The sequence below is a fragment of the Ovis canadensis genome, chromosome 14, assembly GCF_042477335.2.
Source record: "Ovis canadensis isolate MfBH-ARS-UI-01 breed Bighorn chromosome 14, ARS-UI_OviCan_v2, whole genome shotgun sequence".
Taxonomy (NCBI): Eukaryota; Metazoa; Chordata; class Mammalia; order Artiodactyla; family Bovidae; genus Ovis; species Ovis canadensis.
Window position 1 is genome coordinate 38,619,460 of NC_091258.1, and position 14,290 is coordinate 38,633,749.

At 53.6% G+C, this 14,290-nt stretch overlaps 2 protein-coding genes across 2 annotated transcripts; both read left to right on the forward strand.

Moving 5' to 3' along the window:
- Positions 1–546: 546 nt before the first annotated feature.
- Positions 547–3,460, forward strand: LOC138419075 (C-C motif chemokine 17-like). The gene is made up of 3 exons (XM_069551227.1): positions 547–713; positions 2,484–2,601; positions 3,206–3,460. The coding sequence occupies exons 1-3, from the start codon at positions 644–646 to the stop codon at positions 3,324–3,326; spliced, it is 309 nt and encodes a 102-aa protein (XP_069407328.1). The 5' UTR covers positions 547–643; the 3' UTR covers positions 3,327–3,460.
- Positions 3,461–8,699: 5,239 nt separating this feature from the next.
- On the forward strand, positions 8,700–13,167 carry LOC138419076 (C-C motif chemokine 17-like). Its single transcript, XM_069551229.1, has 3 exons — positions 8,700–8,845; positions 12,191–12,308; positions 12,913–13,167. Exons 1-3 carry the CDS (start codon positions 8,776–8,778, stop codon positions 13,031–13,033), a joined length of 309 nt encoding a protein of 102 aa, XP_069407330.1. The 5' UTR covers positions 8,700–8,775; the 3' UTR covers positions 13,034–13,167.
- Positions 13,168–14,290: the final 1,123 nt, after the last annotated feature.

A 14,290-nucleotide genomic window follows, 5' to 3' on the forward strand; every position in this document is an offset into this window, starting at 1 on the left:
CAGCTAGAGAAAAGCCCACCTAGCGACAAAGCCCGGCCAAAAAGTAATCAATAAATGAAACTATAAAAACAGAAACCTGTAGGGCTGGCCTGCTGTGGTCCAAAGCCCAGCCTGGTAAAGGACCCACACCCAGGCTGTCTGGGCCCCAGGCCTTTCTCAGGTTGCAGTGGAGCTACCCCTGCAGAAAGATGCCCGTGCAGCCTGCTGACCCTCTGAGGAGGCCTTCCCAGCACCCACTGGCCTACCCCTTGCCCAGGGGGCACCAAACATGAAGGATGTTGCCCAGCCTGAGCAGGGATGCAGCCAGCTGAGGATGGAGGTGTCTGTTTAATCTGAGGAACCAATAAATGTCCCCTGTGAAAGGAGAAGTGTATCATGGCTCCCAGATACCCATACCCCACCTCTGTCCCCAACGGAGTGCCCTTCTCTGGAAAGCCGCAAACATTCCAAGACAGGACTTCTGCTGAATCATCCCGAATTCTTTGAATTCCACGGGTCTAGGGAAGGATGTCGGTGAGGTGATCAGAGGCGGGGCAAGAGCCCCAAAGGGGTTAAATAGGTCACCTCCACCCTGGGAGTTCACCCTGGTCTCCCCTGAGCAGAGGGACCCGCACGCAGAGACCTTCTCCCGGCTCCTGGCACCATGGCCCCCCTGAAGACGCTGCTCCTGGTCGGCCTCCTCCTGGGGGCTCTCCTGCAGGACGCCCACGCAGGTGAGAGCAGAGGAGAGACACAGGAGGGAGGGACACTGGGCAAGGAGGGGTGGGGCTGCTAAGACCTCAGCAGCTGCACAGGCACATATTCCTGCACCCACTTACTCCTGCAAAGGTGTGAGAGGCTGGCAGCAGTAGGATTTAGAGGGAGGCGTTCAAAGGGAAATGATATGATGAAGAGGTAGAGGAGGAAGATGAATGTCCTAGGACTTGGGGCTCAGCTTCTGGGGAAAAAATTGCTTGCACATCTCCCCCTGCAAATGTCATGAGGCAGTGGCTGTGATTGTGATTTGACAGTGGACAAGGAGCAATTCTCACAAGTATTTGTTAAGAGTCTGTTTATTTAATGGGTTTTTATATACAATGAGGGGCTTCCCTGGTAGCTCAGCTGGTAAAGAATCCACCTGCAATGCAGGAGACCCCGGTTCAGTTCCTGGGTTGCGAAGATTCCCTGGAGAAGGAATAATAGGAAGACTCCAGTTTTCATGGGCTTTCCTGGTGGCCCAGACGGTAAAGATCCTCCTGCAATGCGGGAGACCTGGGTTTGGAAGGTCCCTTGGAGGAGGATATGGCAACCCCCTCTAGTATTCCTGCCAGGAGAAGAAGCCCCATGGACAGAGGAGCCTGGCAGGGCTACAGTCCATGCGGTGTCAAAGAGTCGGACACGACTAGGCACCTAAGCACAGCACAGCATATACAGTGAGAGGGCTGGCATCCAGGCAGGAGCTCACGGGCCCGGAGCAGGTGGGAAAAGAGCGGTTCTTATACTCAGGTGGGAAAGGAAGGCTGAGCTAAGGTTGCTATTTTAGAGAAACAAAGCTGGTCAGAGGCCCATGTGGTGACACAGTGATGGGGTCACAGTCTTCGGGGCTAGCTTAATGGGGTGACCTTCAGTTAGCCACATGTCTCACTTTTGTAAAAGCCTGGGCCTGGCCAGCTCCATGTCAGTCAAACCAAGCTCCACCCCCAAGATGGTGAGAGGACACTCCGAGGCTTCTCGGAAAGCACCTTGCTATGGTCTGAATTGAAGCCACAGATCATCTGTTTGCCAGTTTGCAGATGCTGGATAATTTTTTCTCACGCTAAGATGAGGACACCAAGAAAAAGTGTGTTCGCACCCGAGCCTCCACTTTCTCATCTGTAGAATGGGGTAGTGACAGCACCTGTCTCCAGGTGTGCTTGAGGACTGAAGGAGCGGCTGCAGCAAAGGGTCAGCCCAGAGCCTGGTCCAGAGTCAACGTTTGGTGATTCGGGGCTGGTCTGAGTGTGAGCACACATGGATGCACACACATGCAGACACACACACATATGCGCAGACTTCCCAAGCACATGCAGATCCACACCTGCACACAGATCTCCACACACAAATGTGCACACGCACAAAGACGCACACACAGGCATGTGTACACAAATCCGCTCAAGCACATATAGACATGTGCACAGACACACAAACACCGCAGGGCCCCTCAAAGCACACGCATGACCTCATGCACACAAACGTGCACACTCTGACAGACTCACACACAAAGACACAGGTGCAGACCCCTCACATACTCCCCCACACAGAAACACGATCACGGAGCCCCCCGAGGAGACCCCTCCCAACCACACAGACACACACATGCAGAAATGCACACGCAAGGACCCACACGATACCACACACACACAGACTCCTCACTACAGAGACACACACACACGTGCTGGCCCTCACAGACCCTCCCCAAGCAGACATGCACACACATACCTGTTCCTGCTTGGCCTTCCCCACAGCTCGAGCAGGCAGCGTGGGCCGGGAGTGCTGCCTACAGTTCTACAAAGGATCCATTTCCCAATACGAGCTGGTGGATTGGTACCGGACATCGGGCAATTGTCCCAACAATGCCATTATGTAAGACTGCCCCTGCTGCTCCCCTCTGCCCCCCTTCTTACCCCGGGAGCTGAATGTGGGAGAAGGTGGACCCCGGAGCTCCCGGAAGGGCCACTGTGGAGGGGAGAGGACAGACCGGGGCCATCATCTCTTGTCGCCTTGGTCTTGCTCCTCAGGGCAGCTCCCACTCCACACTCTGTGAACCCCCAAAGGACCTCAGGCTGTGAGGTCTAAGCTCTTGATACATTTATGAGGAAAGGGAGGCCCTGAGAGACATGGGACAGCCCCATGCACAGGGGCAGTCAGCGCCCCACATGGTTGCCTCTGCAGCCTGGGCCTGAGCCCTGAGCCCCTCCCGCGCACCCCTCATCCCCAGGGTTACATGGATGCAGAGGGTCTGAGGTGGGGAGCAAAGCCGTGCAGCCCTGGCTCCCTGGAAGGGTCGGGGATCACTGAGGACAGAGCCTGGGGTCCCAGAACTGCTGCTGCCACCCTAGGTGACTCCAGGCGAGTTCCAACCCCTCGTGGGGGCTTGGGTCCTGGTCACCACAGGGTGAGGCTGTGCCAGGACTCCGGAAGGCCTCCCTGCCCTGACCCCCCACCATGGTGTTCTCTTTCCATGTAGGCTGGTGACTCGCTCTGGCAGAACCCTTTGTGCAAACCCCAAGGACAGAAAGGTGAAGATGGCAGTGGGGTACTTGCAGAAACACATGAAGCCACCTAATCTGGCCTTCCAGGAGTCTTGACCCCTCCTGGACCTCTTGTAGACCTCCCGCCTCCATGTTCATTACCCCAATCACCAGCTCCTGGAGCCAGAGGAGGCCCTGCAAGGATAAAGAGGTCCCTTGTCCCCTTTTCTGATTAAAGTCTTTCTCCTCCATCTGGGTTCTGCGTATTCTGTCCTCCCTGGCCTGTCGCCCTGGAAGGGCCCTCAGAGAACATCTAGTCTCTCCCTGTTCACGTTAGAGAGAGAAGCTGAAGCTTCGGGTGCAGACCACCCTCAGGGAGAGGGGGCCCCGGGAGAGAGACGGGGGCAGGGCTGGGGCTGAGGGATGTGGGATGAGCAGGGCAGGGGTGACAAGAGGCCAGTTGCCCCCGCCCCCGCTCTGCTGCATGAGAGCAGGAAGAAGCCCCAGGAAGGGGCTTCCAGCTCGCCTCCCATCTAATCTGCTCCTGGCGTCCTCACACCTGATCCCAATTCCACGAATGTTTCCAGGATTCTTTCCAGGCAGGCTGGGGTTCTGCCAAGTACTGGGGAGCTCCCTGGTGCCAGGGACTCCTGCAGCCCCTTCTCCATCTTGCCTACCTCTCAGCCCCCCAACCACACACTGCAGCCCAGCCAGCCCCAGAGGGTCTTTGTAAGCCCAGCTGCACCCCCGTCTCCTGGCTCCAACTCCAGGCCCGCTCCTAAGGCTGGAGTTACTCCCCCTTGTCCTGAGTGCCCCGGCCCAGCCTCACCCCTGCTCCCACTCGACCCCATGGCCCGCAGCCCTCATCTCCCACTCCCATCAGGCTGCTTTCCACATGGTCCCATGATCCCTACTGACCTGAAGTGCTAGCCCCGCCCTACCAGGTGACATCGCCCCCAGCCTGAGCCCAAGCCAGCCTGCGGGAAGCCATCCTGGCCGCCATCCCTCCCACCTCTCCTGCTCTTAGGGATGGGGGACGGTAGGGCAGCCATGGGGGTTGTTTTCCTGTTGACTTCTGTGAGGGTCTGTAGTCCTGATTCCTCCATCATATTGGGAGCTCCGTGAGCCTCCCTAGAGAATCCACAGCCCAAGTGCTCAGAAGGATGGAGAAGGACCATCCCTAAACCCCTCTGTCCAGGCCCAGCTGAGGACTGGAGTCATGGGGAATGGACAGAAGTTGGGATCTTCAGATTCTAGATCTGTCTCACTCTCCTCACCAGCCGTGGGCCTGTGGCTTCTCTCTCTGGGGCGACGTCTAGGGACAGGGGCAGTGCGTCCTTCTCTCATGGAATTCGGTGTTATTCGGCTGGGCTGCAAATCAGAGTTCTTTTCAGGCAAAGTTAATGCCCTCTGCTGCCGCCTTGTGGTCAATTGTCTTATTGACGGGCAGACATCAGAGCCAAGCCAACGAATAAAAGCGATGATAATAATAAGGTCGATGATGGTGGTGAATTATCTTACCCGTGACCCCAGGGTCTTCTCAGCCACCGGTGGGCTCTTTCTCTGCCCCTGGTCTCAAGGAGTATCCCTCGAACAACCACCTCTGATCCAGAGTCTTTGGGAGCAGCCCAGTCTGAGTCCTTTGTGGGAAAATGTTGTCTGGATCCACAGTGTAAGGAGTGGGGCAAAGATGATCTCAAAATGAGGGCAGGCAAGGAGGAGCCCCTGCAACAGCAAGGGAGAACAAGGGTGGAGCCTAGACCTCCTCACCCTGCAATAAAGACACTCAGGAAATCCCCTGATGGTCCCGTGGCTAGCTCTTGGCACGTTTGCTGCTGTGGCCCTGGGTTCAATCCCTGGTCAGGGAGCTAAGATCTTGCTAAGCCATGCAGCACAGCCAAAAAGAAGAAGAAGAGAGACACTCAGAGATCATGCATGTAATCCCAGTGCCTTGCAAACTCGCCTTAAAAGAATAAGAACTTTTTTCCGAGTGAATCTTCCTAGAGGCCCTTATTGTGAACTTGGATAAGTAGAGGACTAAGAACAGGTAAGGGGGGCCTGAGGGTCACAGAGCAAGGGGGTGGGTGGCTTAAAGGTCCCTCAGTGGAGGACAGGTGGAGCCAGGACTGGCAACAACATGCAGGATTCGGAATCCAAGTGCTTCCTAGCAGGGTCAGGTGCAAGGTGGCTGGGGGGAAGAGGCAGGAGATGGAACCAGCCACCATGTTCCCCTGGGAAGAAGCCATTTTAAGGAATCATGACAGGGAGACTCACCCAAAAGTAGGCAGGCAGGAAGCGAGAGGACAGGGCAGGGACCAGAGGACACAGACCAGCAGGGAGGCGCACTGGCCTCTCATTGCTCCTTCCACCTGGAAGGGGCTTCCTCTCTTCCGCATCTGACATCCAGCCCCCTTCTGAGCTCAGCTCAAACGCTACCTCCCTCAGGAAGCCCTCCCTGATCTCCTTGGTTGCAGTGATGCCCACTCTGTGCCCTCCTCCAGCTGCCTGCTTGCACCTTCGCTTTACCACATTGTCCCCTGTAAACACAGTTACTTGCAAGTTTGACTCCCCGAGGAGCTCCTTGGGGCAGGTATTTCTGACAGGCAACCAGGTACTTCCGGATTCATTTATGAGAAGGGGGAAGTCCTTTGTGCATAGTGAACATTTGAGAGATATATTTTCATCAACAAGCTCCCGTGTGAATCCCGTGAGGAGCACGTCAAGAAAGAAGCTCCCGGAGGAGCGGTGCCCGGATAAGTAACTGCGCTTCAGTCTCGGCATTGACGTGGAATTCAGAATTGCGCTGCCCTTCAGTTGCCCATTAGAGGGCGCTCCAGCTCTCAATCAAGATGTATGCGCCTGACCACCGGGGCCCTGGCCTCAGCGGGGTCCCCAGGGGCTGGTCACCCACGTCGGATTATAGCTGCTCAAGGCCTCGGGTCAGCGTGTCTGTGGCTGGCCAGCTCTTCTCCTGAGGGAGCTGGGCAGGGAAACACTGCCAGGGGTTAACAGGAGAAGAGGAAGAAGGGAAACCACTGCTAGGAATTGCAGGGCCACTGAGTCCAGATGCAGCACAGGCAGCGCTGAGAGCACTGAGCTAGGGGCTTTTCCACCGTGTTCTTTAGATTCTGAATTTGTCTATTTGGCATACATTTGTCACGAGTTACACCTCCCCTGTGATCTGGCTCTCGAAGGGACGCAAAAATCATACTGCAAACTCTTCAACCAATCCTGAGTCCCCCCCGCCAGCCATCTCCTTTATATAACTCACTTCCCAAACCAGTATTTCCCCAAATCACCAAGCGCTGGGTACCAGACAATGAGGGACAGCGCCCTGCGCTCCAGAACCCGCTATCATGACTCCCACCGGCAGGCCCTCAATCGTTGCCCCCGCCCTGCCCTGCCTTTTCCATGGAAACCCAATAAGGGTTGTGGCCTTGGCATTCCCCAGGCTTCTCCTTCTGCCCTGTGTGGGCTGGCATGGCCCCTCCTCTTGGGAAAGGTAAGTAATAATGGCATTGAGTCACCTCCATACATTTAAATCCCATGAGTACATTTTATTAATTTATTTTTATTGAAGTATAGTTGATTTATAATGTTGAGTTGATTTCCATTGTTCAGTAAAATGACTCAGTTATTTATACATTTGCATATATAATTATATACACATACATTCTTTTTTATTCTATTCTTTTCATTATGGTTTATTCCAGGACAATGAATATAGCTCCCCGTGATGTGCAGTAGGACCCTGTTATCCATCTATTTCATTTGTAGCAATTTGCATCAACCCCAGTACTTTGGCCACCTCATGCGAAGAGTTGACTCATTGGAAAAGACTCTGATGCTGGGAGGGATTGGGAGCAGGAGGCGAATGGGACGACAGAGGATGAATGAGATGGCTGGATGGTATCACGGACTCAATGGACGTGAGTCTGAGTGAACTCCAGGAGATGGTGATGGACAGGGAGGCCTGGCTTGCTGCGATTCATGGGGTTGTGAAGAGTCGGACACGACTGAGTGACTGAACTGAACTGAACTGAACCTGCAGGAAGCAGCAGCAGGTGGAATTTCTCAATTAAATCCCACTCCTCCCTTGAAAACTATCAGAGGATCAATGGCTGGTTTTATGTTAATTTTTATGTGCCTTTTTTTCTGTTTCTACATAGTCTGGCAACAAATCACCAAGAAAGTCAACAGACAACAATAGCAATTAGCGACTATCGCTTTGGCTTCTATTGATCAACAACAATCATCAAAAATAAGCTTCTAAAAATAAAAAAGGGGGATATATAGGGAATATGCTCTGCGCAGGCCCATACTATAATTAGCAGGGCTTCTTTGAAAAATAAGAATGACTTTCTCATCACTCCCAGGTGAAGGGCTGGGAACAGTAAAAAGTGCAACGTGGAAAAACATCTTGAAAACAAGATGCTGAAGTACTGATGTGACCGATGGAAAAGCATTAGTGACTGTTCTCGTGACCAGAGCCTTGAGGGAGTTGCTGAGAAAAGTTGTCACTAGCTGATAGGCTAAACAGAGTCATGAAAGGCCTGAAGCTTTGACACTGAGGACTGTGCATTGTATATCCTTATCCCCAATCTGAGATTGTAAAAAACAGATATCTCTAGAGCACGTACAAGGAAGTAGAATTTAGCAATAAAAGCACGCAAGGATTAGGATCTGGGCTTTTGCCTGACTGGCTTCAGCCCCCTGATTCCCACTTTATTTCTGAGTCTTATTTTCCTTTATTCTTCGGCGGCACCACTCCCTCAGGTCAGTTTGTTGTAGGGCTGGTCCCAACAGTGTTGAGCCTGTACTCCGCAACAAGAGCGGCCACTGCCGTGAGAGGCACCTAGAGAGTAGCCCCCGCTCACTTCAGCTAGAGAAAAGCCCACCTAGCGACAAAGCCCGGCCAAAAAGTAATCAATAAATGAAACTATAAAAACAGAAACCTGTAGGGCTGGCCTGCTGTGGTCCAAAGCCCAGCCTGGTAAAGGACCCACACCCAGGCTGTCTGGGCCCCAGGCCTTTCTCAGGTTGCAGTGGAGCTACCCCTGCAGAAAGATGCCCGTGCAGCCTGCTGACCCTCCGAGGAGGCCTTCCCAGCACCCAAAAGCTCCTCCAGGTGGGCAATCCCTCTTGGCCCCAGCCTGGCTGGCCTACCCCTTGCCCAGGGGGCACCAAACATGAAGGATGTTGCCCAGCCTGAGCAGGGATGCAGCCAGCTGAGGATGGAGGCGTCTCAGTTCTATTTGAGGAACCAAGAAATGTCCCCTGTGAAAGGAGAAGTGTATCATGGCCCCCGGATACACATACCCCACCTCTGTCCCCAACGGAGTGCCCTTCTCTGGAAAGCCGCAAACATTCCAAGACAGGACTTCTGCTGAATCATCCCGAATTCTTTGAATTCCACGGGTCTAGGGAAGGATGTCGGTGAGGTGATCAGAGGCGGGGCAAGAGCCCCAAAGGGGTTAAATAGGTCACCTCCACCCTGGGAGTTCACCCTGGTCTCCCCTGAGCAGAGGGACCCGCACGCAGAGACCTTCTCCCGGCTCCTGGCACCATGGCCCCCCTGAAGACGCTGCTCCTGGTCGGCCTCCTCCTGGGGGCTCTCCTGCAGGACGCCCACGCAGGTGAGAGCAGAGACACAGGAGGAAGGGACACTGGGCAAGGAGGGGTGGGGCCGCTAACACCTCAGCAGCTGCACAGGCACATATTCCTGCACCCACTTACTCCTGCAAAGGTGTGAGAGGCTGGCAGCAGTAGGATTTAGAGGGAGGCGTTCAAAGGGAAATGATGATGATGAAGAGGTAGAGGAGGAAGATGAACGTCCTAGGACTTGGGGCTCAGCTTCTGGGGAAAAAATTGCTTGCACATCTCCCCCTGCAAATGTCATGAGGCAGTGGCTGTGATTGTGATTTGACAGTGGACAAGTGCCAGGGTCCAGCCCCGGTGGATCCAGGGTGATTCGAAGGTGGGGACGGCGTCGGCGTCTTTGGAAAAAAACATATTTAATTACAGATATATAGAGAGAGTAGAAACGGATAGTGTAGCGGCAGATAGTGTAGTGGAGAAAAGGAGGCTGAATCCAGATGGGGATTCAGCCAAAGAAACGGGAGCAAGAAGGAAGCGACATGGGGAATCAGTCTTTCCGGAAATGGATCCGATTTGTTTATTTTGGGGTTTGCTTATGTACCTTTTGTTACATATAGGGATGAATACAGAGTCATGTGGGGGTCAGCAGTTCTGACCTCTATCAAAATCAGGTGCTTTACATAAATAGGTCTTAGGGATTTTATGATCCTTTCTTTCTGATAACCAAAAAACTTATTTCTTCCAAAGGTATTTTTTCTTAAACTAGGCACCACCCTCCAAATAAACTTACATTCCTATAGGGTGAGAGTGTAGTGAGTTACAATCAAGAAAGGAATTTATTTAACCCAAGGTTAACATGATTAATCTTAAAGGTTAATGCTTATTTCTCCTATATGCTTAAAGGTTAATACTTCTTCCTATATGCTAGTTATATTCATTATAAGGGCAGGGAACATGGAGATTTAGCAGCAAACATCAGCCCAACAAATGAAAATCCTTTCACCAGTGCTCCCCTTAAAATCTATTTAGTCTTTAGATAGTGATAAAGTTACATTTTTACATAGCAAGGACACAGTGATTTATAACAAAGTACAGTGATCTATTACAAAAGAGAAAATTCATTAACTCAAAAAGTCTAGTATTGCTAACATCAAAAACTATTATATTTCCTTTTCTATATTCCAAATACATTGATTAATATATTCCCAGGTGCCTAAGGATATGGAGGCCTGGCGGCAATCATTGACTCTACAAGAAGAAAAGCCCTATGCTAATTAAGACTTTCAAAATACTCCAAAACTCTCTGTGCTGTTTATGGTTAAGAGGTAGTAAACAATCATGGGCGTAGTGGCAGGAGTATGGATAATCCTGTCACACAAGCTAGTCTGTCAGCAGAGAGGTTTGACCTAAGACACCCTTGTCACACCCAGGGCAGGGAATTAGCAGCAATTATTGGCACAACAAATGAAAAACCCTTCACCAATATAATTCCTAACCAACCCACTATACTAATAATTTCCAACTCCCCAAAAGAATTTGCCTTTAGTAAGTCTAAAACATCTCATGCCTCTCACGTTGGGAGGCTGTAAACAATCACATGTGGCTGGACGAACCTATACAGGCGGGCTAGATAACCTTCAGAGGAGTCCGAAAGCTGAAACACTCTTGTCACGCCAAAGAATTTTTATTGACTTGGAGCTGTGTGTTTACTCCTTCTCCGAGAGAAATGGTGATGGGGGAGAGCCCCCCGTAAAGTCAGAGGTGGAGGTGAGAGCATAAAACAGACTCTGGTTTTGTGATTAGATGCTCGGGAACAGGGGGTTTCCTGAGGCTTGATCACGCCTTTGCGTATGCCAAGCCTCCTTCCTCATGACCTTTGCCATGGGCGGAGTTCCTTACGCAGGCCCCCGGCAGACAAGGAATAATTCTCACAAGTATTTGTTAAGAGTCTGTTTATTTAATGGGTTTTTATATACAATGAGGGGCTTCCCTGGTAGCTCAGCTGGTAAAGAATCCACCTGCAATGCAGGAGACCCCGGTTCAGTTCCTGGGTTGCGAAGATTCCCTGGAGAAGGAATAGGAAGACTCCAGTTTTCATGGGCTTTCCTGGTGGCCCAGACGGTAAAGATCCTCCTGCAATGCGGGAGACCTGGGTTTGGAAGGTCCCTTGGAGGAGGATATGGCAACCCCCTCTAGTATTCCTGCCAGGAGAAGAAGCCCCATGGACAGAGGAGCCTGGCGGGGCTACAGTCCATGCGGTGTCAAAGAGTCGGACACGACTAGGCACCTAAGCACAGCACAGCATATACAGTGAGAGGGCTGGCATCCAGGCAGGAGCTCACGGGCCCGGAGCAGGTGGGAAAAGAGCGGTTCTTATACTCAGGTGGGAAAGGAAGGCTGAGCTAAGGTTGCTATTTTAGAGAAACAAAGCTGGTCAGAGGCCCATGTGGTGACACAGTGATGGGGTCACAGTCTTCGGGGCTAGCTTAATGGGGTGACCTTCACAGTTAGCCACACGTCTCACTTTTGTAAAAGCCTGGGCCTGGCCAGCTCCGTGTCAGTCAAACCAAGCTCCACCCCCAAGATGGTGAGAGGACACTCCGAGGCTTCTCGGAAAGCACCTTGCTATGGTCTGAATTGAAGCCACAGATCATCTGTTTGCCAGTTTGCAGATGCTGGATAATTTTTTCTCACGCTAAGATGAGGACACCAAGAAAAAGTGTGTTCGCACCCGAGCCTCCACTTTCTCATCTGTAGAATGGGGTAGTGACAGCACCTGTCTCCAGGTGTGCTTGAGGACTGAAGGAGCGGCTGCAGCAAAGGGTCAGCCCAGAGCCTGGTCCAGAGTCAACGTTTGGTGATTCGGGGCTGGTCTGAGTGTGAGCACACATGGATGCACACACATGCAGACACACACACATATGCGCAGACTTCCCAAGCACATGCAGATCCACACCTGCACACAGATCTCCACACACAAATGTGCACACGCACAAAGACGCACACACAGGCATGTGTACACAAATCCGCTCAAGCACATATAGACATGTGCACAGACACACAAACACCGCAGGGCCCCTCAAAGCACACGCACGACCTCATGCACACAAACGTGCACACTCTGACAGACTCACACACAAAGACACAGGTGCAGACCCCTCACATACTCCCCCACACAGAAACACGATCACGGAGCCCCCCGAGGAGACCCCTCCCAACCACACAGACACACACATGCAGAAATGCACACGCAAGGACCCACACGATACCACACACACACAGACTCCTCACTACAGAGACACACACACACGTGCTGGCCCTCACAGACCCTCCCCAAGCAGACATGCACACACATACCTGTTCCTGCTTGGCCTTCCCCACAGCTCGAGCAGGCAGCGTGGGCCGGGAGTGCTGCCTACAGTTCTACAAAGGATCCATTCCCAAAAAGGCGCTCATGGATTGGTACCCGACCTCGGGCGATTGTCCCAACAATGCCATTGTGTAAGTCTGCCCCTGCTGCTCCCCTCTGCCCCCCTTCTTACCCCGGGAGCTGAATGTGGGAGAAGGTGGACCCCGGAGCTCCCGGAAGGGCCACTGTGGAGGGGAGAGGACAGACCGGGGCCGTCATCTCTTGTCGCCTTGGTCTTGCTCCTCAGGGCAGCTCCCACTCCACACTCTGTGAACCCCCAAAGGACCTCAGGCTGTGAGGTCTAAGCTCTTGATACATTTATGAGGAAAGGGAGGCCCTGAGAGACATGGGACAGCCCCATGCACAGGGGCAGTCAGCGCCCCACATGGTTGCCTCTGCAGCCTGGGCCTGAGCCCTGAGCCCCTCCCGCGCACCCCTCATCCCCAGGGTTACATGGATGCAGAGGGTCTGAGGTGGGGAGCAAAGCCGTGCAGCCCTGGCTCCCTGGAAGGGTCGGGGATCACTGAGGACAGAGCCTGGGGTCCCAGAACTGCTGCTGCCACCCTAGGTGACTCCAGGCGAGTTCCAACCCCTCTTGGGGGCTTGGGTCCTGGTCACCACAGGGTGAGGCTGTGCCAGGACTCCGGAAGGCCTCCCTGCCCTGACCCCCCACCATGGTGTTCTCTTTCCATGTAGGCTGGTGACTCGCTCTGGCAGAAACATTTGTGCAAACCCCAAGGACAAAAAGGTGATGAAGGCAGTGAGGTACTTGCAGAAACACATGAAGCCACCTAATCTGGCCTTCCAGGAGTCTTGACCCCTCCTGGACCTCTTGTAGACCTCCCGCCTCCATGTTCATTACCCCAATCACCAGCTCCTGGAGCCAGAGGAGGCCCTGCAAGGATAAAGAGGTCCCTTGTCCCCTTTTCTGATTAAAGTCTTTCTCCTCCATCTGGGTTCTGCGTATTCTGTCCTCCCTGGCCTGTCGCCCTGGAAGGGCCCTCAGAGAACATCTAGTCTCTCCCTGTTCACGTTAGAGAGAGAAGCTGAAGCTTCGGGTGCAGACCACCCTCAGGGAGAGGGGGCCCCGGGAGAGAGACGGGGGCAGGGCTGGGGCTGAGGGATGTGGGATGAGCAGGGCAGGGGTGACAAGAGGCCAGTTGCCCCCACACCTGCTCTGCTGCATGAGAGCAGGAAGAAGCCCCAGGAAGGGGCTTCCAGCTCGCCTCCCATCTAATCTGCTCCTGGCGTCCTCACACCTGATCCCAATTCCACGAATGTTTCCAGGATCCTTTCCAGGCAGGCTGGGGTTCTGCCAAGTACTGGGGAGCTCCCTGGTGCCAGGGACTCCTGCAGCCCCTTCTCCATCTTGCCTACCTCTCAGCCCCCCAACCACACACTGCAGCCCAGCCAGCCCCAGAGGGTCTTTGTAAGCCCAGCTGCACCCCCGTCTCCTGGCTCCAACTCCAGGCCCGCTCCTAAGGCTGGAGTTACTCCCCCTTGTCCTGAGTGCCCCGGCCCAGCCTCACCCCTGCTCCCACTCGACCCCATGGCCCGCAGCCCTCATCTCCCACTCCCATCAGGCTGCTTCCCACATGGTCCCATGATCCCTACTGACCTGAAGTGCTAGCCCCGCCCTACCAGGTGACATCGCCCCCAGCCTGAGCCCAAGCCAGCCTGCGGGAAGCCATCCTGGCCGCCATCCCTCCCACCTCTCCTGCTCTTAGGGATGGGGGACGGTAGGGCAGCCATGGGGGTTGTTTTCCTGTTGACTTCTGTGAGGGTCTGTAGTCCTGATTCCTCCATCATATTGGGAGCTCCGTGAGCCTCCCTAGAGAATCCACAGCCCAAGTGCTCAGAAGGATGGAGAAGGACCATCCCTAAACCCCTCTGTCCAGGCCCAGCTGAGGACTGGAGTCATGGGGAATGGACAGAAGTTGGGATCTTCAGATTCTAGATCTGTCTCACTCTCCTCACCAGCCGTGGGCCTGTGGCTTCTCTCTCTGGGGCGAAGTCTAGGGACAGGGGCAGTGCGTCCTTCTCTCATGGAATTCGGTGTTATTCGGCTGGGCTG

Bases quoted from the DNA above. Each gene is read 5' to 3' on its own strand.
- LOC138419075 (XM_069551227.1), top strand. From the start codon at position 644: ATGGCCCCCCTGAAGACGCTGCTCCTGGTCGGCCTCCTCCTGGGGGCT. The intron at 714-2,483 runs GTGAGAGCAGAG...CCTTCCCCACAG, and splicing joins CCTGCAGGACGCCCACGCAG to CTCGAGCAGGCAGCGTGGGC. The intron at 2,602-3,205 runs GTAAGACTGCCC...CTTTCCATGTAG, and splicing joins TGTCCCAACAATGCCATTAT to GCTGGTGACTCGCTCTGGCA.
- LOC138419076 (XM_069551229.1), top strand. From the start codon at position 8,776: ATGGCCCCCCTGAAGACGCTGCTCCTGGTCGGCCTCCTCCTGGGGGCT. The intron at 8,846-12,190 runs GTGAGAGCAGAG...CCTTCCCCACAG, and splicing joins CCTGCAGGACGCCCACGCAG to CTCGAGCAGGCAGCGTGGGC. The intron at 12,309-12,912 runs GTAAGTCTGCCC...CTTTCCATGTAG, and splicing joins TGTCCCAACAATGCCATTGT to GCTGGTGACTCGCTCTGGCA.